The sequence below is a fragment of the Lactuca virosa genome, chromosome 1, assembly GCF_052849685.1.
Source record: "Lactuca virosa cultivar CGN04683 chromosome 1, Lactuca_virosa_CGN04683_v6, whole genome shotgun sequence".
Lineage (NCBI taxonomy): Eukaryota > Viridiplantae > Streptophyta > Magnoliopsida > Asterales > Asteraceae > Lactuca > Lactuca virosa.
In genome coordinates, this window is record NC_136426.1 from 47,979,706 (window position 1) to 48,003,773 (window position 24,068).

The 24,068-nt window shown below is 32.4% G+C and overlaps 2 protein-coding genes across 2 annotated transcripts; one reads left to right on the plus strand and one right to left on the minus strand.

The window, feature by feature from the left end:
* Window positions 1-3,715: 3,715 nt before the first annotated feature.
* On the plus strand, window positions 3,716-5,477 carry LOC145113597 (calmodulin-binding protein 60 A-like). Its single transcript, XM_079049672.1, has 5 exons — window positions 3,716-3,815; window positions 3,960-4,023; window positions 4,189-4,321; window positions 4,415-4,901; window positions 5,415-5,477. Exons 3-5 carry the CDS (start codon window positions 4,305-4,307, stop codon window positions 5,475-5,477), a joined length of 567 nt encoding a protein of 188 aa, XP_078905798.1. The 5' UTR covers window positions 3,716-3,815; window positions 3,960-4,023; window positions 4,189-4,304.
* A 352-nt stretch (window positions 5,478-5,829) lies between these two features.
* On the minus strand, window positions 5,830-8,430 carry LOC145113605 (replication protein A 70 kDa DNA-binding subunit A-like). The gene is made up of 11 exons (XM_079049680.1): window positions 8,278-8,430; window positions 7,880-8,147; window positions 7,681-7,771; window positions 7,492-7,613; window positions 7,314-7,398; window positions 7,088-7,220; window positions 6,810-7,012; window positions 6,609-6,729; window positions 6,332-6,523; window positions 6,168-6,281; window positions 5,830-6,081 (listed from the first exon to the last, which is right to left on the minus strand). The coding sequence occupies exons 1-11, from the start codon at window positions 8,428-8,430 to the stop codon at window positions 5,830-5,832; spliced, it is 1,734 nt and encodes a 577-aa protein (XP_078905806.1).
* Between the last annotated feature and the right edge of the window lie 15,638 nt (window positions 8,431-24,068).

Consider the following 24,068-nt stretch of genomic DNA (forward strand, 5'->3'; position numbering starts at 1 on the left):
ATCGGTCTTTTCTGTCCGTAAAAATGGGGATGTCACATTAGCCAAATAGGCTAGTCTTAAATGGCGGTGAGCATTTTGACAAATGAACCGGACCGGACCGGTGGACCTGGACTTTTTTTTGGACCCCGGATCGGTTCTCGGTTCTAAGAATTGATCAAATACGGTCCGGTTTTTTTACCAGTTCGGTCCGGCCGGTTCCGGGTAAAAATCGGTTTTAGACCTAATTTTTTTTTAAAAAAACAAATCTTTTCAAATCTTAAAAAAACACATCTCATTCGTTTTAAGTCAAATTGGCGTGCAGTTTTTTCCAACGTGTAATTTAGAATTTATAAATCAGTTTAAACTTTAATTTTTTCGTTTTTTGTGTTATATTCAATGAATTACAATTTTTCAAAGTTAAGATATCAAAGCTGAAATATTTCAGTTTTTCAACTATTATTTTAAACTTTTGTATTCTGTGAAAATCGTTATACAAACATATCCCATTCGTTTTAATTCGGATTGACATGTTGTTTTTTCCAACGTGTAACTTAGAGTTTGTATATGAGTTAGACTATAATTCTGTTGTTTTTGGTATTATATTCAACGAATTAAAATCGTTAAAAGTTAGGATAGCAAAGTTGAAATATTTCAGCTTTTCAACTATTATTTTAAACTTTTGTATTTTGTGAATGTATTTAAACAAACATATCTCATTCGTTTTAAGTCGAATTGACATGCGATTTTTTCCAACGTGTAATTTAGAGTTTATAGATGAGTTTAAACTATAATTTTGTCGTTTTTGGTGCTATATTCAATGAATTACAATCCTTCAAAGTTGAGATATCAAAGCTGTAATATTTTAGTTTTTCAGCTATTATTTTAAACTTTTGTATTCTGTGAAAATCTTTAAACAAGTATATTGCATTCGTTTTAAGTCGGATTGACATTCAGTTTTTTCCAGCATGTAACTTAGAGTTTGTAGATGTGTTTAGACTACAAAGCTGAAATATTTCAAGCTAATTTTAGACTATAATTCTGAATTTTATATATCTTTGTACGGGAGGTAGCAACTCGGATCCAATAGATAACAAGTTACGAACATATTTGAAAAATAATATAGCGAAATATAAAATAGATTTGCTAGTTGGATTATTTTACAGTTTAAACTATGCTTTTTTGGTGTTACGGTAATTATTTTTATATATTTGTGTTAAGATTGTTAACTTTTAGTGATAAACTTGATTCAAACAAATGATCAGTGGCGGTTTTACTTGGTGTTTCGGTGTGGCACCGGCAATATCTATTTCAACCTCGGCAACACCTAGTATGTATTCATGCGTTCGCCCCTACAAATGATATAAACAATCAAAGTTTGACCGGTACAACGGGTACACGAAACGAAAACATATTTATTTTTATGAGTTGTACCGTATGAAAACCAAAAAAATATTCATTTTAATGAGTTGTAACGTATCAAACCCAAGAACATATTCGTTTTACGAGTTGTATCAAACCTAAAAACATTTTTTAATGAGTTGTATCATACACATGTAAAGTTGTACCAGTCCAACCGGTCCAAGAACCGGAAAACCCGGACTTGGATCTGGACCAGCGTAAGCCTTGTCCGGTCCTATACACGGTCTATAATATTATCCGAAACTGATCCGATACAAAAATCAATCCGATCCAATTTGATCTAATCCGGTCCAAATATTCACCCATGGGCCCAACTTCCTCAAAATTTTATTTGGTAGTGTTAGTCCAAGCCCCTCTTGATTGGATAAGACAATGAACAAGTCGCAAAGTTGTATATGCAATATTTAATTCGATTTCTCTAAATCCATGTGAAGTTGTGAACTATTATATTTTGTTTTATGTAGAGTAACTTTAGGTCTATTATATTTTGTTTTATGTAGAGTAACTTTAGGCTTTTTGATTGGTTCCAAAGGTAATGAACAGACGCGTGAAACTTTTTTCAATTAAATAAATATAGATAAATCCAAACTATATGTTAATAATAACAAATCAAACTGATAAAATGTACAAGATTACGTAAAATTAAAATGGTTCGAATTATTTATAATATTTCAGAACATTTTAATTCGAAAAGTCAATTTAATATTTTAATAATGTGTTCAAATATAAAAGCAAACAAAAATTTATCTTACCACACCCAATTTAACCCAACCAGGACCCTGTCCCCACCAACTCCTAGGCCCCAGGGTTATCTAATAAAAAAGGGAAAATGACTTGCGAGGGTAATTACCTTTTTGTGTTGTTCACGTTTAGGTAACTTCATTTTTTTGTAGACATTTGATCATTTAACTTGTTAAATGTGTTCACATATTACCATTGTCACATGTTATAGCAGGTGACAATGATAATATGTGAACACATTTAACAAGTTAAATAGTCAAATGTGTACAAAAAAAGAAGTTGTCTAAATGTGAACAATTTTTTTTACAGATTTCTTATTTTTATAATTTCTTAAAATATTTTTATGATTTTTTTTCTTATAGGTTTTTCTAATACAATGTTTTACACTATGCTTATAATTTTTTTTAATAACTTTTTTTATACTTTCATATAATTTTAATACAAGTGCTTTTAAAACAAATATTTTATAAATGTAACTTTTTCTTACAAATATTTAACTTGTTTTTTTTATACAATTTTTTTTATAACTTTTATACATTTATTTATAAACTTTCTTTTATAACATTTTTAAAACAGTTCACATATTTTGTATGACTGTTTAATATTTTTCTATAACATTTTAAAATTCTTTCATTAAATAGTAGTTTAAAACGTTGTATTAAAAAAAATTAAAAGTTTATAAACTTCTAATTAAAATGTATTAAAAAATTGGAATAATTTTAAAACATTTACATTATATAGACTTTTTTTTTGTTTTTATGTTTGGTGAGTAATATATTCTTTTTATTTTTTAAAAAGACCCTCCATACTTATTGTTGCATATTTAATTTATTTAATTTTATTGTTAGATGTTATTTACTTTAAAAAATATTGTATATGCTTAAAAACAAAAGAAAAAAATTATAAGAGGCTATATAAAATATTTCACAAAAACAAAAGCATATTTATTAATTAAAAAGTAAAGTTTAAAATTGATCAATATTTAAAAAAATTATGGATATTTTAAAAATAATGTTTGACAAAAATAATATAAACAAATATAAAAATAAAATCACTATTAAAAGTGGAGAAAATGACTTATCAGGGTAATTAATTTTCGTTTTGTTCATATTTAGATAAATTTCTTTTTTCGTACACATTTAATCATTTAACTTGTTCATATGTTCACATATTATCATTGTGATCTGCTATAGCCAGTGATAATGACAATATGTGAACACATATAAGAAGTTAAATGGTTAAATGTGTATAAAAATAAAAAAATTACTAATATGAACGAGGGGATATTGTGTTGTGTTGGGGCGAAACTGTTGTTGGGGGCGAAGTCAAGGACCTGAGATTCTTCACATATAACTGCTTATAAAGAGCCCAAAAAGGCTCAACAATTTTTTTTCCCTCTTTTTTTATTGGTGATAGCGTTTGGGATCAAGTAACAACGCGGTGTGGTGGGTCATATTTTCCGTCGTTAAAGCTTAAAACTTAAAGGTCGAAGCCGGAGCACAGGTAAATCAGTTGCAAGGAGAGAGCACCTTTCAGTACGTAACACACAGATACACCTTCAACACTTTGAAAATGGCGGTGATTAATCAGCAGTTGGATGATGATAACGACCGTGAAGCAGGAGGAAGCACAAGAAGTTCAATTGATGAATTCGCTAGGGCTAATGCTTCCAAAGAGTACGTATGCGGATTTGTATTTCTTGCTAATTTCATATGTTTTTATTATCGGTGCTACCTTCTAATCTCAACTGAAATTAGTTTCATGAGAGACTGCATAATGTGTTCATCAATTCTTTACTGTTCACCTCGCTGTTTTCGTAGGGCGGAAATGGAGGGGGTCATTCGTCTATACCTTGAAAATATATGGCCTACGTTTCATATCAATGTGAATCTCTCTCTCTCTCTCTCTCTCTCTCTCTCTCTCTCTCTCTCTCTCTCTCTCTCTCTCTCTCTCTCTCTCTCTCTCTCTCTCTCTCTCTTGAAAATATACCTTTCTTGAGTTCATCTTGCAATTATATAATTATCATTCAAGCCCCTTGTCATGCTTTAGATCGGCATATATAGGGTACCATATGAATAAGGGTTACTCTTGCTGCATGTACCCCAGATCAACGCAAAGCACCAAAACATTCTTTCCATGGTTAAGGAGAATATGGCTTGGATCTGATGACAGGCCGGACATGGTAATGAATAAACTTATCATCCAGAAAAAGTGGTAGATATATAGATGTGATTACTACATCCCCTCGGCTTACACATACTTGTAATTTTATCAGGAATTCTGGTAACACAGCAACTACTTCAGAATCACCGGTTTTCCAATTCCAGTTCTTAAACGGAATCTCTACACCCGTTTCTACAAGCAAGAATATTGAAGGAAAAGACGATAAACCCTTTGTAGTAGCTTTGGTTGATCAAAGCTCAGGGCAGATTGTGACGACTGGAGCTGAAGCTGCAACAGAAATTGAAATAGTCGTTCTTGAGGGCGATTGTAATGATTTCGAAACAGAGAATTGGACTTCTTATGAATTTAACAATAAGATCATCCGTGAATGGAAAGGCAAGAAAGTGCTTCAAGGAAACACTTTCCTGAAACTAAAAGAAGGTATTGTTTATGTTAATAAGATTTCATTTACACACAATTCAACCTGGAAGGGAAAAAGAATCTGCAGACTGGGTGCAAGGTCAAAGGATGCTGTTTTTGGCACTAGGGTAAAAGAAGCAAAAACAGAATCCTTTCTCGTTAAAGACAAACGCAATTTAGTACATATGTTTTAATTATTTTATAGAGAAGCGCAATTTCAGTAAGTACATATGTTTTATTTTATATATTTGATTTGATATAGTTATTAGGTGTAAGACTCGTGTATTACACGATTTTCTTAAAATAAATAAGATAAAATTTTGAACATCAACGAATTATTAAAATAATACAACACATATAAGTGAAGACTTTATTGAATAAGTATGTAATTGAACCGAAAATACAAAAAAAAATCATTAACGAAATATGCTAAATAAGTTTTAGAAATCATAAATTTCCAAATACTTCTTTGAATACAACTTCTTTGAAATCATAACCGGGAATAGAAGCACCAAAACGTAATAGAAACCCACATTTACAAACAAATGCATCTTTAAGTTCAGAAACTGAAAACACATTTTTACAAACCATTTTATGCTTTAAGTTTATAATTAAGCTACTTGTATGTTATGGTTATAAAAAAGTTGTTTAGAAATTTTTTTGTAAAATCTGGTTTTCCATGTAAATTTTAGGTTAAGAAACACTCATCATCCCCTGATGACATAGAAATGTCAATAGTTGGGAGTCTTTGTTAGATTGATCTAAATTTTGATAATTTGAAGCAGAGGATATTAAGTAATATTCATTTGCATGTCATGCTATCGTTATTAAATTTATAAGTTTGATTATTAATAATAAAACAACCATACATACATAGACATGCACCATATTTATCATACACACAGTAACAATTTAAAACTAAATAAATGACAACATTTAATAAGGAAATCATAATCCGTACTTAACATAAAACGAAAGAAAACAGAATTTCTGAAACCAACAACGAAAGTATTCTTAACCAACCATAAAACCTCAAAAAGTATTGTTGGACTGGAATGTTAAATAAAAAATGAGAAGCGGAAAATTGTTTGAAACGTTAATAAGATCTCACTTCTCGACTTTAGGAATCAATAGTTGCGTGGACACAACACTTTCCTTGACACCAATGGATTTTTTTGAAGGTTTTGTTGATGACTCACAAACAGTATCTTCAAGAGCGTAAACATCTACAAGTTTACGTTTCGCATTGGTCGGTGGTGAAAGGAGGCTAGTGGTGTCGTGGTTGGTTGATGGACTCATTGAAATGATATTTGGAAAAGTAGAGATAGGAGTATTATCAGCAACGAAGGAAGAAGAACCCTTAAATGCAAGAATTATTATATGTTAAAGATTGACATAGGAGTAATGTAAAACAACGAAAGAAAGAAAAAAGCAGGAAATTATACCTTTAAACCAATTGTATCTTGAGAGTTGAAATCTGATACCACGACATTAACAGACTCAGTTTCAATGTCCGATTTAACAGATTGTAAATTGTATTTTAGATTGGCAAATATCAACTATATAAAATGTAATATGTAAATGGATTAAGATTTAGTTGTAATTAAACCTGTTCAATGTCGTTTGCTTTTTCAAGCTTCTCGAGAGCAGAAATTATGTCAAAGTTATCACTTATCTTTGATATGTTGTAATTACAAATGTATTTTCTTCCACACGTATAGCGCTTGACTATAATTTTGAAAGCCATTTTTCTACCAATAAGTTCATTAATCTCAACAGGAAAACCAACAATATTACCCATCTACAAAAAAAAATGTAAATTAAACAAAAGTTAGAATGAAAATGTAGAAATGATTACAATAAATTATGGATTTTATAAAATATACATTTTCATACTTTTCTATCAAATCTGATGCAGAAATGTTTAGAATACTTCTAACATCCCGGTCAAACAGAGTAAGTGTCACTACTCCTACCAAGCCTTGTACTCGAATTTTGAGCATAAAACTAAGGTATTTAACAAAGAAATAAATTAATACAAATTAGTTAAATATAATAATGAAAGAATATTAAATTTCTTATGATACCTTGGTTCAACAACTATGATTTGTCCTTTGCACTTCTCATGTGTACATACCCATGATTCATTCTCAGCCACATGGTCCAAAACATTGGATTGTTCAAGGGGCATTTTTTGAACCTTTCTCTTACAGTTCTTGCAAGCTGGGTAGTACCATTGCTGACTATCTTCAAACATCTTAATTGTGCCAAGAATGATGGCATAACTCCCCTATAGTAATAAGAAATGATGATGAGTTAGGAAAATCAAGTATTAATAATTAAAGATTTAATAATGTAAATATACCTCATCTAATTCATGGATCATGGAAATTTGGTAGAACGGATTATTTTTAAGAAAGTCATCATGTGCAGTATACATGAAGGAATCCGTAGCACGAGAACGTGAAGAAGCCGATCCACTTTCTTTTTCATTCAAACTATTTACAAATAAAGTGCAAGTATATTATCAATAAAAAATATATTTAGTTTAATAATAATATATAAAGGACTTGATTGTAATATAATCAAACTTTTTTTTGAAATCAATAATTTCTTCAACTTGCTCATCAATGAATAGCTTTGTTGCTAAATATGTGTTATTCACATATGCACGACCTGAAAAGAAAATGAAACAAAATGTTGGATTAAATTATTTCTTATATAAATATTGAAAATGGTAAATATAAAACATTATATTAATAAAAAGACCTCGGTGATTCTTCAACTTAGCACATTGAATAATCATTACAAAATTCCCCCGGTGTTTGGATACATAGGAATCAATTTGTTCAGCGTAATCTCCCCACAAAGTAGCAAACACTTGTCGTCCCCTAAATGTATATGAATTAAAACAACAATTTTAAAACTAATAATACACAAGTCATGAAAGAAACATACTCTAAATCTTCCAATTTCAATGTAATCCTTTTATCCAATTTTTGGGTTGCAGGTTCCGGTGGATAGCATTGAAAAACATTACCAATGACATCTATAATATACACGATGGGAGATGTTAGTATATAAATAGTGTTAGGATGGACAATTTATATACAAATAATACAATATGTAAAACGTGAAATCAACGTTATGAACTTACCAAAAGAAATAGTTGAAGGGATAACCTTATCAATAAGATCTTGGAAGTTTGCAAAAGAAAAATAATTCTTGGGCCCATTAAAACCAATGCACTTGGTTACTCTAGTGTTATATTGGAAAAACAATTTGTTTTGAGTGTCAACGAACTTCATAACACCATCAACATATAAACCAAGTGTTGGCTTATGAATGTAAACATCCGCATATTCTTCAAGTGCTTGCCCCAATATCACATATGATTTGTCCACAGTGCATTCAATTTTATTGCCCTTCAAAAACAATCCTCCTTAATAAATAAATAAATAATAAACAACTATAATATTAACATGGATAGTGTATAACTAATTATATGATATTATGAAATCATTAAACAGTTTAAAAGCAATTCTTTTTAAATACCTCTTCATCCATCAAAATCATTCCGATTTGTCGTGTCTCATGTGGTTTCGCCCAAATTGTTTGTTTCCAAAGCCTGATTATTCGGACCTTAATTGTGTAGTTGTCATTTGAGAGACCTAGATCATTAATCATTGTGATTTCGGTTGGATCCATGAGCTGTAAAAGAAATATAAAAACTAAGATTTTGAACAGTTGCATGAAAAAAATAAAGTAATAAGTATATTAAAAAAAGGACCAAAATGCCCCTTCACATATTTCCCCTGTTCAGAATTACAATTACATAAAAAGAAAATTATTTTATGTTCAGAAAAAAAAAGAAACATATGGCATTTTCTTAAATTTGACATATGGCATTTTGGAGAATTGGAACTTATATTTAGATATTTCATATACAGAATTGTACCGGCTCGAAAGAAAGAAGATATGCTTGATCAAGGACATAATTCAGATTGGTGGTCCATCATGGGATTGGCTTTCGTATCCTACAGCTATCTATGCACTACAAAACAGTCTGTTACAGATTTCCTACAGAAACCTTGATTATATCGTTTTTTCAATGTTAAAGCAGACAAAATTAATTTTCACAGAATTCTTCACATATATGATATTAAGGTATTATATGCTAGATCATCCTATGATACATGCTTTCAATGTTTGTAAATAACAGAGAAATTATAATAATTGATTGCAGACAGAAGCAATCTATTCAAAAAATTGTTGCCCTGTTCATACTTCTTTTACCAGCTGTTCTTTTAATCATTGGGGAAGGATCTAGAAAAAGCTATGGAAGTGGAAAATCGTGATTGTTCAGAAGTTCCTAAGAATTTCAAAACATCTGCGATTCCTAAAATATATCATTAGCAATCTAAATTAACAGAAGTGATGAATCCATAGATTTTAAAACATTTATTACGTTATTAAGTTATGGTTCTTTGAGCTGCAAGGTAATATATATTGTCAATTGGAGAAATAGGTAAAATATTCTATAAAAAAATGGAAAGATACACATGGACAAACAATTTATTGTAATATTTCTCAAGTGGAGAAATAGGGAAAAAGGACAGTGAATTATTTTTCCTTTATTCCCTTTTAGCCGGAAGTGTCATATGATAGTTAATAAGAATATTGTAAAAAAAAAGGACCAAAATGCCCCTTACCATATGCTAAACAAGATACGATTTGTCAGTATTTCTGATTTACACATTAAGCACAGGGGCATGATTGTACTAATTCAGAATCTTCTCAGGTCATTATATAAAATATTAATAGACCTACATGCAAATAAGAACCGGACTGAAGCTACTTGTTTGATCATAATATTTGCCAAACTGATGCACAGTGAATTATTATTTCTTGATTCCCTTTAGCTGGAAGTGTCATATGATAGTTAATAAGTACATTCTAAAAAAAGGACCAAAATGCCCTTTCCCATATGGGTCTCACACCAGGATTCAGATATGTGGGGGCATCTTCAATATTTCCAATGAAGAAAATGTTGAAGGCATTACATCGAACACTTGGCGGACATATTAAAAAAGGCCATATTACAGTATGTGTTGAAAAAAAAAAGACAATCTATACATAACAAAAAATGACATTACTGACCTTTTGTGGCTGTTGGAATGCTAATTCTGATTGTTGAACAGACTTAATTTTCAGCGTCAAGAAGAAGACTCGGGCATATATGAATGAAATTGAAAGAAAACGATAGATGAAAAGTATTATATATAGATGAAATTGAAAGAAATTTTAGGAAATTATTACCTATGATCAGTAAAAGATGAACGATTTTGAATGATTGATGCCATACTAAATATATATCCATATAAAATTCCATATAAGTCCATATAACATACACAGAGAATACTTGAATAAATGGAAGATATGTGATTTTGAAATGCATAAATGAAATCCACCGTGATTGGAGGCTAATCGGTTGGTGTTATAGAATGAAAACGTATCTTTGCTTTGTTTATGGACAAAAATTTAGGAAACAATTAACATTACGTATACGTGTGTTTGAAGGGTGTGTATCTGGCCTCTTAATAAATTGACAAATGGAATAATAGGTAAATCAAAAATTTAAGAAAATGACATATGTCCAATTGCATGAGAAGTTGACAAGTGGCAATAGGATTTTTATTTATTAAGGAGGATATATGGATTGGATTATATTTTCATGGATTCTGTTTTCACTTTTCAGAGTACAACAAGCAAGCAATTCCATTATTGTCCGACCATGTATATCGATTATACAAGATCAACCGTCGTGGTGATTCCTTTAAACGTTTGAAAAAAGAAAACATAAAAACTGTGATGGACCTCCGTACTCTCAATGCAATTAATCCAGAGAAGCTCAAAGATGTAACTTTTTTGCTTGTTTTTTGTTTCAGTTTCTATCCGGGTGCTTGCTAGTGTCCACTTAATTGCTCAATCATAGTAACAATCATGTCATTAATATTGTCGTATCTGCAGATACTTAAGGTTCGTCCTAACGACTGGAAGATCATAATGGACCATGCACACAAGTGTAAGGATGATAATTAATGGGATATACTTGTACCTTAATTCAAGAGATGATCAAAACAAACATGGTGTGGTTTTTAATGTTTATGGACATTTGTTTGGATTAGTTTCCGGCTCTCTCTTCCTTTCTTTGGATAAGCTTTCCAACGAAAAAAAGGTATGTTTATAATTTCTTTAGTTGATAAAATAGTTGAACTGGTTTTAATTGATTTTCTTTCCTGTCAGGCTGATGGTGAAAAGCTGGTAGTATCAGCATCTGAACAGTGGAGGGAAGTCGTCTTTTTCCAAGATGAGGCTTCTCTCATTAACCATCTTCAGTCGCCCACCATTACCACCCTGAACTCATTCCCTTATGGCGACCTTAACTTGGTGATTCCTCAGAAAAACAATCCCACAAGACTTATTACAACCATCGAGAGCCACCGGAAAAGTAATTTTATTGTTGGAGTAACGCCAATGGATGGTCAATCAAGTCAATACCGCAAACGGCCTGCATCTGAACACGCTATCTCAAACTCCCCTAAAAAACCGAGAGATGAAACCGATGATGAAGATTTTATGCAGTATCTTAATTTTTCACAATCACAGGCACAAAAATGGAAGACGTCTGTGTGGTGTGTGGTAGGTTGGATTTCCATCTTCTCAAAAGTACGCAATCCATCAACTGTTACAAATGGTCTTTGCAGCACAATCCAGCACGTGCAGATTTAGAGAGTCTGTTTTGTAGAATGAAGTGTTTTTTTTTTTATAAAAAAACGACCCATTTTGTAAATAGTTAGGTTTCCGAATTACGACCCTTGCAAAGTTGAGGAGCTGATGGCTGTGCGTTTGATTCCTGTTGTTGTAGATTAAGATTGGTTACGTTTCAAGTCTCGAGTTGTTTCAAAGGATTAATTTCTAGTTGTTTCTGTATTTATTTGAAAACTATAATATTGTGTTGACATGTTATGTGTTTTCTTTTACCTTGTATGACCCAAACCAAAGAATATTGCCAACTAAGATCATTTTTGCAGTTTGCACTTAAATCTATAAATAACAATGTAATAGAACTGGTTTTATATAGGTAAATTAACCGACTATTTCTCATTTTATTTAAGTGAGTACTTGACTTTTATTCATGAAATCAAAATAATAATCAAGTGCTAAGCAACAGGGCCGGTCCTGAGGATTTAAATACCCGGGACGAGATGGAAAAAAAGACCCTTAGACATTAACGTGTAACGAATTAAATTACATAAACTGATTTTTTTTATAATGTCTGATTTCATCATTCACTAACTATAATATGATGACATTCACATTCTGATTCAATTTCAATGGAAAATTTACAATCTAATTGTAATTCAATTTCGGATGAGTAATTCTGCTAAGTAAGCTAATTATCTAATATGATCCTGTGATATTGTGGTTCAGCATTCAATATCTCAAAAATAAAACAAACAATTAAACATATGAAGTCTGAATAATTTATAACTGAATGATGAATGATTTATGATTGACTGGAAGTCTTGAATAAAATAAAACAAGAAAATTATGAAATAATACCTCTGTTGCCCTTCTCAGTTCTCACCTTCTACTGAATCTGAATGATTATGAATGTCCCTGAATAAAAATCCGAAATCTGAATGTCCTGCACGCTGTGGAGTAATCAGATGTCCCTGAATGTTGAATGATCGACTACCCTTCTCACGTTTCACGACCTCACGCTCACAGAAAGTCGGAAATCACAAAATCTCGACTTTCTCGACAAGTCGGCAGAATTTTGTCTATATCTGGACTACTGCACGCTTGATGGACTGTTGGAGCTAAGCATTTGGGCTTGGAATTTTAATTACACATAATATACGTAAAAAAAAATTGGGCCCCTGGAATATATGAGCCCTGTGCAAATGTCCCTATTGCCCACCCTTATATCTGACACTGCTAAGCAACCTAAAAAGTAGTACATGCAAATATTCAACGACTTTATATATATTTTTGAATAAATATCGCACGCACGCACGTGGGCGAAACAAAAAGCAATCTTACCAATGTGTCATGGTGTCCCCTTAATTAAATTTGATAATAATGCCATATGATTATTGAAACTGAGAAATTATAAGATTTTCAGTGAAAGCGTAAAGGCTATAAAGAAGCAAGGGAAGAATAAATACTAGCTAAGAAACCCTAATGGGCTAAAGCCTAAAAGGCCCATAAACATGTGAGCTAACAACATATAGGCTAACATCCTTCCTCAAACTCACAATGTCACAACAATAAACATTGAGAGTTTGTCACACAAGAAACGAAACCGAGATGCCGATAGAGCCTTCGTAAAAGTATCCGCAAGTTGCAAGGTTGATGAAACAAACGAAAGCAATATGGTTCCGAGCTGTAAGTGATGACGGGTGAAGTGACAATCAATCTCAATGTGCTTCGTCTGCTCATGGAATACATAATTCTTCGCAATTTGTATCGCACTTTTGTTTTCACAATGCAAGGGAGTAGGTGAATAAATGTGAACCCCATATCTACAAGAAGCCTCCGTAACAAGATAATCTCACATGTAGTCACAACCATAACACGATACTCAACCTCCGTGGAAGATCTAGTGACAACATCCTGTCTCTCCAAGAAATACACAAAATCCAGTGGTAGATTTATGATCATGATGATCGCCATCCCAATCAGCATCAATATAGGCACGTAGCTCAAGAGAAGACGTCGAGGGAAATAAGATGGTCTGAAACTGAGTGCCACGAAGATATCTCAGAATACAGAGTACAGCTCCCCAATGAAGAGAGATAAGAGCAGTAACAAACTGACTGAAAACATGAACAACATGAGCAATATCCGGACGAGTAACTGTGAAATAAACCAAACTTCCGACATCAGTGTGATAAAGATTCAGATCGAACAAATGAACACCATCAGTAGGAGAGTACAATGCATTGGTTTCAAGAGGAGTATCAACAGTCTGATTGTTAAAGAGGTCCGCCCGTGTAAACAAGTCAGATATATATTTAGTCTGAGAAAGAAGATACCATTTCTTAGACTGAGCTACCTCAATACCCAAGAAATAACGCAACAAGCCCAAATCCTTCATAGAAAATCGATGAGCTAGATCATGCTTCAAAGACTCAATACCACCATGGTCACCACCAGTAATAATCATGTCATCCACATATAAGGACAAAAGAATTCGTCCTGTACTCGAGCATCTAACAAACAAAGTTGAATCATGATTACTCTACACAAATCCAAGAGAGGTAATTACTGTGGAGAATTTCTCAAACCAAGCACGAGGTGCTTGCTTGAGACCATATAAAGCTTTGTGAAGCCAACAAACCTCACCCGGCCGGTGCCGAATTCCTGGGGGAGGAGACATATAAACCTCTTCATGGAAGTCACCATTCAAAAAAGCATTCTTGACATCCATTTAAAAGATCTTCCACTATCGAACGGATGCAACTGCAATCATAGTAGGAACTGTCATCATCTTTGCCACTGAGGCAAAGGTCTCCTTATAGTCAAACCCGTATTGTTAGGAATACCCTTTATTACAAGTTTGGCCTTGTACTGCTCAACAGACCATCAACTTTTATTTTTATCTTGTACACCTAACGACAACCAATCGTATGTTTCCCAGGGGGAAGGAAACCAAATCCCATGTATGAGTCTGATGAAGAGCAGTGAGATCCTCAACCATAACATTATGCCAAAAAGGATTTAATATAGCTTCTCTATACGATTCAGGTTCAGACAGATAATGGATGCTCGCTATAAATGAAGCAAATTGTCCTGAATATGTAGAGTAAGCAAAATCTGGAAGCTTGGTGGACTTGATAGGACGAGTGGACCTCCTAAGGAGTGGTGGAGGTGGGTCATCAATCTCAAAAGTCGAAGGGGCGGACTCATGAGTAGGAGTCGATGAACTGTCACACCCCCAAACCAGGATGGCGGAAACGTCTGGGGATGGATGACTTCATGTATAGTATCATAACATAATGAATAATAGTGACCAAAGCCATGCAACCATCATAATTATAATTTAGAAGATTACATTGTATCCAAACATTGTTTGTTTTAATACCAAATAAATATGACAAAAGTACTTAATGTGACGCTGTGACGCCCCATCCTCAAAACCTTTTGATTACTTGTTTACTGGTTTCCTGAGAATACAAGCAGTTTTGAAAAAGTGTCAACAATTAAGTTGGTGAGTTCATAATAGTTTTGTAGGAGAACAATCTGTAACTTTTCCTTGTAAAATGATAGTGTACGCTTTCAGAAAATCTAATATTTTCTTTAAAAATGAGTTGTAGGTCTTAAACCCTAAGACCAAAAATGTAAGTATTGTTGTACTGGAAAATAATATCATGTAGTTTTATTATTATATAAAACCATTTGAATGTATGTTAGCCCCGTAAACCAAATGTATTGTTAATACCCCATGTGAGTTATTACAACCATTCTAAAACTAGTTGGCCTGCTGCGACGTTCTTCAGGTGTCGGAATGTTAGACAATTTGTCACCCCAGGCCTGCTGGTCTAGCTGTAGATAACAACTTAGGTGCGGGATTGTCAGTCCCGTATAGATCTATACACAAGTGTCACACTCTCATACCGAGATTCTGGTTATAATTCGGGACTTTAGTGTGTACTCTGGTAGGTACGGTGAAGACTATGTCTCACAAAATTATATCAACAGGTTTATGTATAGTGTAATGAAAACCCTTTTGTAAGTGGAAATATTACATTTCCATAGTAAATACATAGTGTAGAATAATTATACCTTTAATTAATTATTTGTTTTGTCCCAAAATGATAAAATAAAGTTAATGACCCATAAACTATATCTATTATAGTTTATTATAAATGTTTCGTTGTGTCCACATATATCCGTATATATATATATATATATATATATATATATATATATATATATATATATATATATATATATATAAGTTTACATGTTAGATGTTTTAAAAAGATTATATCATATAATTTACATCTAACACAAGTATAGGAACATTTAGTATGTTAAAACCATTTTTCTAGTTCTTGACCTTTTTAACGTCACTAACCGGTAAAAATTTAGTTGTAAACCTTGTAAAATTTATTTTTACCATTTTGTGGCTATTAAGCCAAACTAACCTTATATGTTTAAAATAACATATTTTAGGTCAAGTCTCACAAAAGTGGTATCATAACTTAGTCATGACCATTTTTGCTAGAAACCCCTATTTTTGCATAAAAATGGTGGGTTTTTAGATTTTCTTTTTATAAAACCAAATCTTTGATATTTTTAACTAGTTTCATAACACATGCCAAAAATAACATATTTTGAGTTGTATAGAGAAGTCATATTATGTTCATAGAATCCATAGTTTTTATAGTTTTGTTTTTGTGACCCTTTTTCTCAAGAACATATGGTATGTTTATACTTGTTTTTCATAGTTTCACATTTCTAAACACAACATATAAATGTTCAAGTAACTAAGTAATAATATCTTTTCATGCATATAACACATTTACACAACTTAAAGAAGAAGCATGCATAACAACTTGAGTTATTATATAAGTTTACTTGTATTCCCCCCTAAAATATGGAAAACTCAAAAATAAGGGGTATGAACTCACCTTATGGGTGTTTTCTTCGTGGATAAAGGTTGTAGATGGAAGGATCCAAGACAAGAACACTTGAAGATTTGAAGATCATATGGATAATAACACATGATAATGTGTGTAAATGGATTGAAACTAGTTTATAAGTGTGTAGAATCACTAAATTATGAAGGAAGTACTTACCAAAAACTAAAGAACCAACATGGAAGAATTAATCTATGGAAGGTTGAATCTTTTTCTTGAGAGATGAAGATGAAAATGAAGATGATGATGTTGGTGAAAGGCCTCTCGGCCGCAATTAAAAGAGACAGAGATGGGAGGGGGTGGGGTGGGTATGCATGGTTATATGTTGTATAAAGACTTGGTTGTATGTTGGGTAAGGATTTTGTTGGGAAGATGGGAACCATCATGTCTAGTTTATGGATTCCATAACCCACAAAGTCAACCATCTTTATTTTTATAAAATGTTGGCATTTTTTTTATAAAAAGAGTGATATTTTATAAAAAGTGTGGTAAAATAATGTATAATTACTTAATTTGACTCATAAAAATTCAAATTATTATAAAAAAACTCAATATCATCAAGGATATTAGCACATTGTGTTATGAATATTATTTATACTGAAATAATGTATACTTGAATTATCGAATTTCACTTGTTAATCCTAAATAGGATTCTTATTCAATAATTGGTGAAAAGAGAGGTACTTTGTATTAATATATGTAAGTTGTACATTAGGAACGTTAGGAAACATAGCGCTTATCCTAAAATCCTAATACTAGTCGAGTTGACTTGGTTGACTTGTTGACTTTGTTTGATCCATAATTGACAGTTGTCACATGAACTTTCTGAAGAAGTGGGTGGGTCATGAACTGGAGGATCAGGCGGCATAGATGAGTCCCGAGCCTATACATCCTCATCAGAAGGATCAATATACAGAAGATCTAACTTCGTTACATTGTAGGTTGTAACAGTAATCAAGTAGAAAGGAATATGTTCCAAAAAAGTGACATGACGGGAAAGATATAACTTCTGACTCACATGATTATAGCAATGATATCCTTTATCTCCAACACCATACCCCAAGAATATACAAATAACAGATTTAGGTCCCAACTTGTTCCTCTCAACATGAGGACGAAGAACAAAACAAGTACATCCAAAGACTCGTATAGCAGAGTAGTCTGGTAGAGTAGTCTGGTAGGTGGCCATATAGCTTCTCAAAAGGAGACATTCTTAAATTCAATGCAGTAGGGATACAATTAATCACATAAACAACAGTTAAGACTGCTTCTCCCCAAAAAGCACTAGGAACCTGCACAGACAAGAGCAATGAGTGGGCTGTCTCAACAATATAATGGTGTTTCCATTCTACACACCGTTTTGCTGAGGAGTATCAGTTCACGATGATTGGTGTATGGTACCATCTGAACCAAGTACATAAGTAAAATCATTAGAAGTATATTCAACCCGTAAGTCATACCTGAAGCACTTTATCACAGTCGAATGTTGAGTTTTAACAAGAGCTCTAAAATTGCTGTAAATGCCAAGAAAATCATATATGTGTTTCATAAGATAAACCAAGGTATATCGAGTAAAATCAACTATAAAAGATACATAATAGGTCGACCCACCCTTTGTGGATACTGGTGCAGGACCCCACACATTAGAATGAATAATATCAAAATGAGCAATAGAACAAGACATACTTTTACTGAAAGATAAAGCAGAGAAATATGCCAGTTTGCAACCACTACAATCAGAAATATCACAAGTGTTCAAATGACCTAAAACACCACTAGAGGCTTGAAAATTCAAACGTGATACAAACACATGTCCCAAACGGGAATGCCAAAGATAAAACTGAGACGAGAAAGGACTCAAATGAAAAGAAGAAAAATCAATGTTGGAGGCAGCAACATCAAATACTTTGAGAACCTCCAAGACATAAAGTTCTCCCACCCTACGACCGATCCCAATCCACCTTCTGAGTGTGTTGGACCTGTATAACACAGATGGGATCAGAAAAGAACACCTAATTACCAGACTTACACAACTGGGTAACTGAAGCAAGATTCATTATGAGTTTGGGAATGTAATAAACATCAGGAAGATACATATGAGGATTAGAAAGAGACCCAACACCCTCAACTGTCATAGATGTATCACTAGCAGACATAACAGATACAAATGACATACGTGAAAAAGAAGTAAACGATGAAAAATAAGGAGTCATATGATGGGTTGCACCAAAATCTAAAATCCACAAAGATGAAGGTATACTTGAGGTAACAGATGAAGCATGACCAAAATGAGACATGGATGCAGACATGGCATTAGGTTTGAAGGCCAAATACTGTCTAAAACTTTCAAAAACCTTGGCATCCAACGCATGGTTGAAACTTCTGCCGACCAGACCCACTCTGTTGTCCCGACTGAGGCTGACCAAATTTACCTTTGTTGACTAGCAATGGACACTGAGCTTTCCAATCATTTTTCTATTTGGAAAATGTAGACTCATCATAGGCATCCCTTAGAGTTTGTCGAGACTGATTAAAGGAAACAGCAAGCACAACTGGAGTGGAAGTAGGAGTGGAGGTTGCTTTAAACCCTTAATCCACGTGAGACTTGATACGAGTCTCTTCAACAATTAGCTCATGAACAACAGAATCCACTGAGGGAAGGGGGAGCGATGTGGAATCATTCCACGTAGGCCTTCAAAATCAGAACGCAATGCCATAACAAAACTGGACCAAACGTTGTTCTTCCCTCCTATAAATATAAGGCTTAAAATCCTTTAACTCTTTAGATTCAGTAAGAGCCAATTGATTCCACAAATCAGACATAGCAGCAGAGAAATCTTGAATACCCAGGTCATTTTGTTGAAGGACAGGAATATCATATTCTAACTGATACTGTTTAGCAAAGTTAAACTGAGTATACAGTCTCTCCAACTGATTCCAAACGTCCTTTGTTGTGTTATACTTGGCCAACTGCATACCAATAAACTGTGTAACAGAATTGTTAATCCAAGTAATGACCTTGGAGTTATTAGTCTTCCAAGCATCAACTAGCAAATCGAAATTCTCAGCTTGAGGCACCAAAGGTTTGGATTTAGTCCCACTGACATAGCCCCACATATTCTTCCCACGAAGGAAGTTCTTTATAACATAACTCCAATACGTATAAATACTAGCTAAGACCAAATCCTAATAGGCTAAAGCCTAAAGGGCCCATAAACATATAGGCTAACAACATATAGGCTAACAAAATTAAATTATAGCACACACAATAAATGAAAATAAATTACTTAAAGTCCCCATTGACACACAAACCATGAAGTGAGTCACACACACATATATTCATTCCTTCTTCAACAACCTTCCCAATTAATTTCACGAAATGATAGATTTGCTAACGAATAATTAGAACTTCTAAAAAACAAAAACATAAAAATAAATAGAAATCTCTAAGCTTAAAGTAATAATAAGAAAAAAAAGAACTTGAAGAACAATGTCATATTGGATATATTTTTAAATCATGATGCATTAGTAGGAAACAAAATTCAAATAAATTATTCGAACCGAAATTTAGAAGTAAATTGTTATTTCTTACATTATTTTAAAAGGGCCAACTCCAAGAAATAGCAACCAACAAAGAGTGATTGTATGAAAAACCTTGTTATTAGGACTAAATTTAACAAAAAAAGGTAATATCAACATACTTCAATGTCCTTACGCATAATAGCAATTTATTTCTGATTTTAATAACATATAACCATAATAGTATTGCTAGGTGAAGACATATTTGGCTCATAGACAACATTCACTGTAGTTTCCAGATTAGTGGACTGCAACTCAAGAACATAGTTTCTTAGTACCTCGTATTTCTTGGTGTAATCTCCAATGACATGTTTTGTTGTTGCAGTCATTGCCCTGAATATCTTCTGTAAAGAAACACCCACTTTGCATTTTTTTCTAAAGGTTATCTTGCAAAGCTCGTTATGGGATTTGTGGGTTAGATTCAATTTTGTTCGTAACCTGCCTTGACAAGAAAGTAGTTGTGCAAGATCTTATATTTCTTGAATGCAAACAAGTGTGGTTGTGATTGTATGTATTCACATACCAATCTCCATTAATTGTTATATAACCTAGATGCTTAAAGATGCCAACTATAAAGATTTCCATTAGTTGCATCTTTACCCTTTCACTTTATTTTCTTTATCATTTTCTCCACCTACCACACATGTATCACTTGCATCGACTCCAGGAACCACTCCTTTACAGTAAGTTCTTAGCCTTACACCATCATTTTTTTAATTCAAGTTTATCTAGTTTCTAAAGCATGTGTGTCAACCTTGTTTTTTATATCTTTCTTTTTCTTCTAGATGTGTCCAATATAAAGAGTAACTTTGTGAAACTCTCCACACGAACACCTTTTTCTTTCCCCATTTTCTCTAATGGCACTCTTCGTTTCCTATCATCATCAGAAACCTCTTCCAATGAACCCCATCATCAATGCTCATTTTGAAGTCATCCGTGTCTACTTTATTCTCTTCATCCAATAGAAAATCATTGTCATAAGATTTTTCTTGTTCTTTCTCTTAATCATTATGCATCGTACTATGATATGTTTTATTACTACCATTGTTTATTTTCCATATCATGCATTTAATTCCTCAATGACAACTATGGGCTTGTCATTAGAGACATAAAATATGTTAACAAAGTTTTGTTTCCATGTTCAGTATACACCTTGATCACCGTGTTAGCCTTGATGTACTTAGCTAGGTTACGGACATCATTATGAAGAGCTCTGAGACTAAAATTTAAGTTGTCATTGTTGGAAATAGGTGTCAAATATCATAACTAATTGGTGTAACTTTGGGAATAATGAACAAGTCATTTTGGGGTTGCCCTAAAGAGCAAAAATAACTAGAAATAGTTTTAGGAGGTGGAGAAAATGGTTTATTAATTTATTACATGTTAATAAATTAATTAGAAACTAGTTAAATTAATTAGAATTAATTTAGAACTAATTTTGGATTAATTGTAATTAATCTAGAGGTACAAGGACTGAATGTTAATTGTTCAATAGTTGAACAACAGAAACATTCGGGAAGGCTTATAGCATGGACGATTTTAGAAGACCCCTTGTAGACTTCTATAATTAATCCTAGTAACAAATAAGGAAACAATTTAAATCTGGATTAAATCTCAATATTTAATTGTTACCACCGTAACTATATAAAGGGGCCTTGGGTGCTCATATTTCCGTCCCATGCATACCTCCTGGAAGGCTACAAAATCTGATTTTTACCTTTCTCATATCTCTCGCATTTAGTTTCAAGGGTTATTGACTTTTAGGTGTGAACCATTAGATGTATGCTACTTTGGGTACTAGTATTTCCAAGAGCAACAAGAGATCAAAGGAATCAAGCTTCAAGGATAAATCGATTTGTCAAAAGGTTAGTGTTTTAATCCCTTCTCTTTTAGCTTGTTAGGATAGTTTTAAAAGTACGTTGCTACAATAGTAAAACTTACATCCTAGGGTGTATGTACACTTATGATGATTTTTGAATGTTTTCGTTGCCTTAGTCTAGTGTATAGTTGCAAATAAAATCCAACAGTGGTATCAAATCCTTAATTTTTTGCTATATGCACAAGATATAAAACTGACAAAAATCATAAAAGAAATTGTTGTCACAGGATGCGGTGCGGCCTACCGAGTTTTTGAGGTTTCAGATTTTTAGCAATAATTTCAAATTTAGGGTCTATCTTTAGTTTTAATTATTATTTTAATTTGTTTAAATCTGATTAATTAAAATAGGAAAATAAATATGCATAATTGATTTGATATATTGATAATGATTTAAAAAATTAATTAGTTAAAATTTAATTAAAGATTATTTAATTAAATCATCCAATTTTAAATTATTTTAAATTCACCCCACATATAATTATAAAAGTTTATAAAAGAATATGAAATATATATATATATATATATATATATATGTGTGTGTATGTGTGTGTAATACATTACTATATGTAAAGAAATTATTACAACATGTATCATCATATGTTTAATTAATTATCGTTAGTCGAATCAAGACCATGCCTCATTCATAAAGTCATGTTATAAGATATGTATAAATAAACAACCTATAAAATGACCGTTAAATGAAAGTATTTTTCACTCACCGCTTCTTTGTGTGGTGGATTGTTGTTAGCCGAAAGAGTTCGATAGGACGATGTCTCGTTAAAAGTATAACAAATATAAGTACTAAAAATAAAATTCTCGTTGTTAGTTATTTTTAGAAAAATGATGCAAAACCTAGGAGTTAGTGCCTTTAATATGGCCTAAAGGCCGAGAATTAGGGTTTCTCAACTCAGCAAGGTCGAACAGTGACTAAGACCATATCATGTTGTTATATATGTATAATATATTATTAAAAAGTTAGTGACCAAGACCAAAATCACCCGCATGAACACCTTATATATGGCAAGTGTTGAAATTCTCAATTTTTTCTTCCATACATTCCTAAAGAAGATAAGGTGTTCATGCGGGCGATTTTGGCAGGTTCAAAGAATATCAAACAATTTTTAAATCCTCAAAATGAAGCATGAAAGTGAATGTCCGTGTTGTTATGCGTTAGGTGAAAAGTTGTGAAATACAGCTTGTTTGGGAAAACATTTAAGATAAGTTGTAAACCCTTAACATATTGACGTATTTAGCAAAACTAGCTATTAGCTGGTAGTCGGTACCTGGAAGTTAATAGTCGGTAGTAGTTGGATGTTATAGCTTTTATTAGTTATATAAGTGTTTGCCAAAAAAAGTTGGAAGCTTTTGAAATGTGTAAAATTACATAAAAAAATAATTGTTTAAAAATATAAATATATAAAAGGAAATTCTAGAAATTGCTAAAAAAAACTCAATATTTTTTAAACGCTGCATAAAGTAACTTTTAGATTTGAAATTTTTTTAAACAAAACTAAATGCTCGTACTCACAAACAAAATGTATTGTTTAAATCTAATTTTTTGTTAAAAGCTAAAAGGTAGAAGCTCTCAAACACTCGCTGTCAAACAAGCCTTAAGCATCTAAAAGTAAAATCTCATAACCAAATCCTTTAGAATCAGACAATAAACAAACGTGGCCATTGTTTTCTTGGAACACCAAAGGGTTTTTTTTAACTACTAGCAAGATGTTAGAACAAATGACATGTTACAAAAAGGAAATAGCAAAATTAGGGTTGTGAAGCCACAGGTTCAATTCATTCTATACTTTTTGCTTGCTAATAAAAATCCAAAAAGAAGATTAGGAAACATTCTTATCGAAAATCTTCGTTTCCTTGGTTTAACCGCTCCAACACAATGTTGTTTCAGAAATTCCAAAGATTTATGATACTGACTATATCAAACGATTTTCTTTGAGCTGCATTCAAGGTTGTTTTATGCTAACCAATTGGTCAATCTACAATCATGGTATGATAAGTGGCATTAAATTCCCACCACCTTCCTATTTGACTCCAAATTTGTCTCACAACTGGACAAACTATGAAGAGATCGTCAATAGTGTCATTATGAGAGACACAAAATAGGGCATAACACAATATCAACATCAATCTATTTATCAACCAATTTTATTTGTGTAGAT

Excerpts from the sequence above, each read along its gene's own strand:
- LOC145113597 (XM_079049672.1), top strand. Across the intron at positions 4,902-5,414 it reads TTAAAGACAAACGCAATTTA|GTTAAGAAACACTCATCATC; the intron begins GTACATATGTTT and ends TGTAAATTTTAG.
- LOC145113605 (XM_079049680.1), bottom strand. The coding sequence starts at position 8,430 with ATGGATCCAACCGAAATCACAATGATTAATGATCTAGGTCTCTCAAAT. Across the intron at positions 7,772-7,879 it reads CCCTTCAACTATTTCTTTTG|ATGTCATTGGTAATGTTTTT; the intron begins GTAAGTTCATAA and ends TGTATATTATAG. Across the intron at positions 7,013-7,087 it reads TGATCCATGAATTAGATGAG|GGGAGTTATGCCATCATTCT; the intron begins GTATATTTACAT and ends TTATTACTATAG.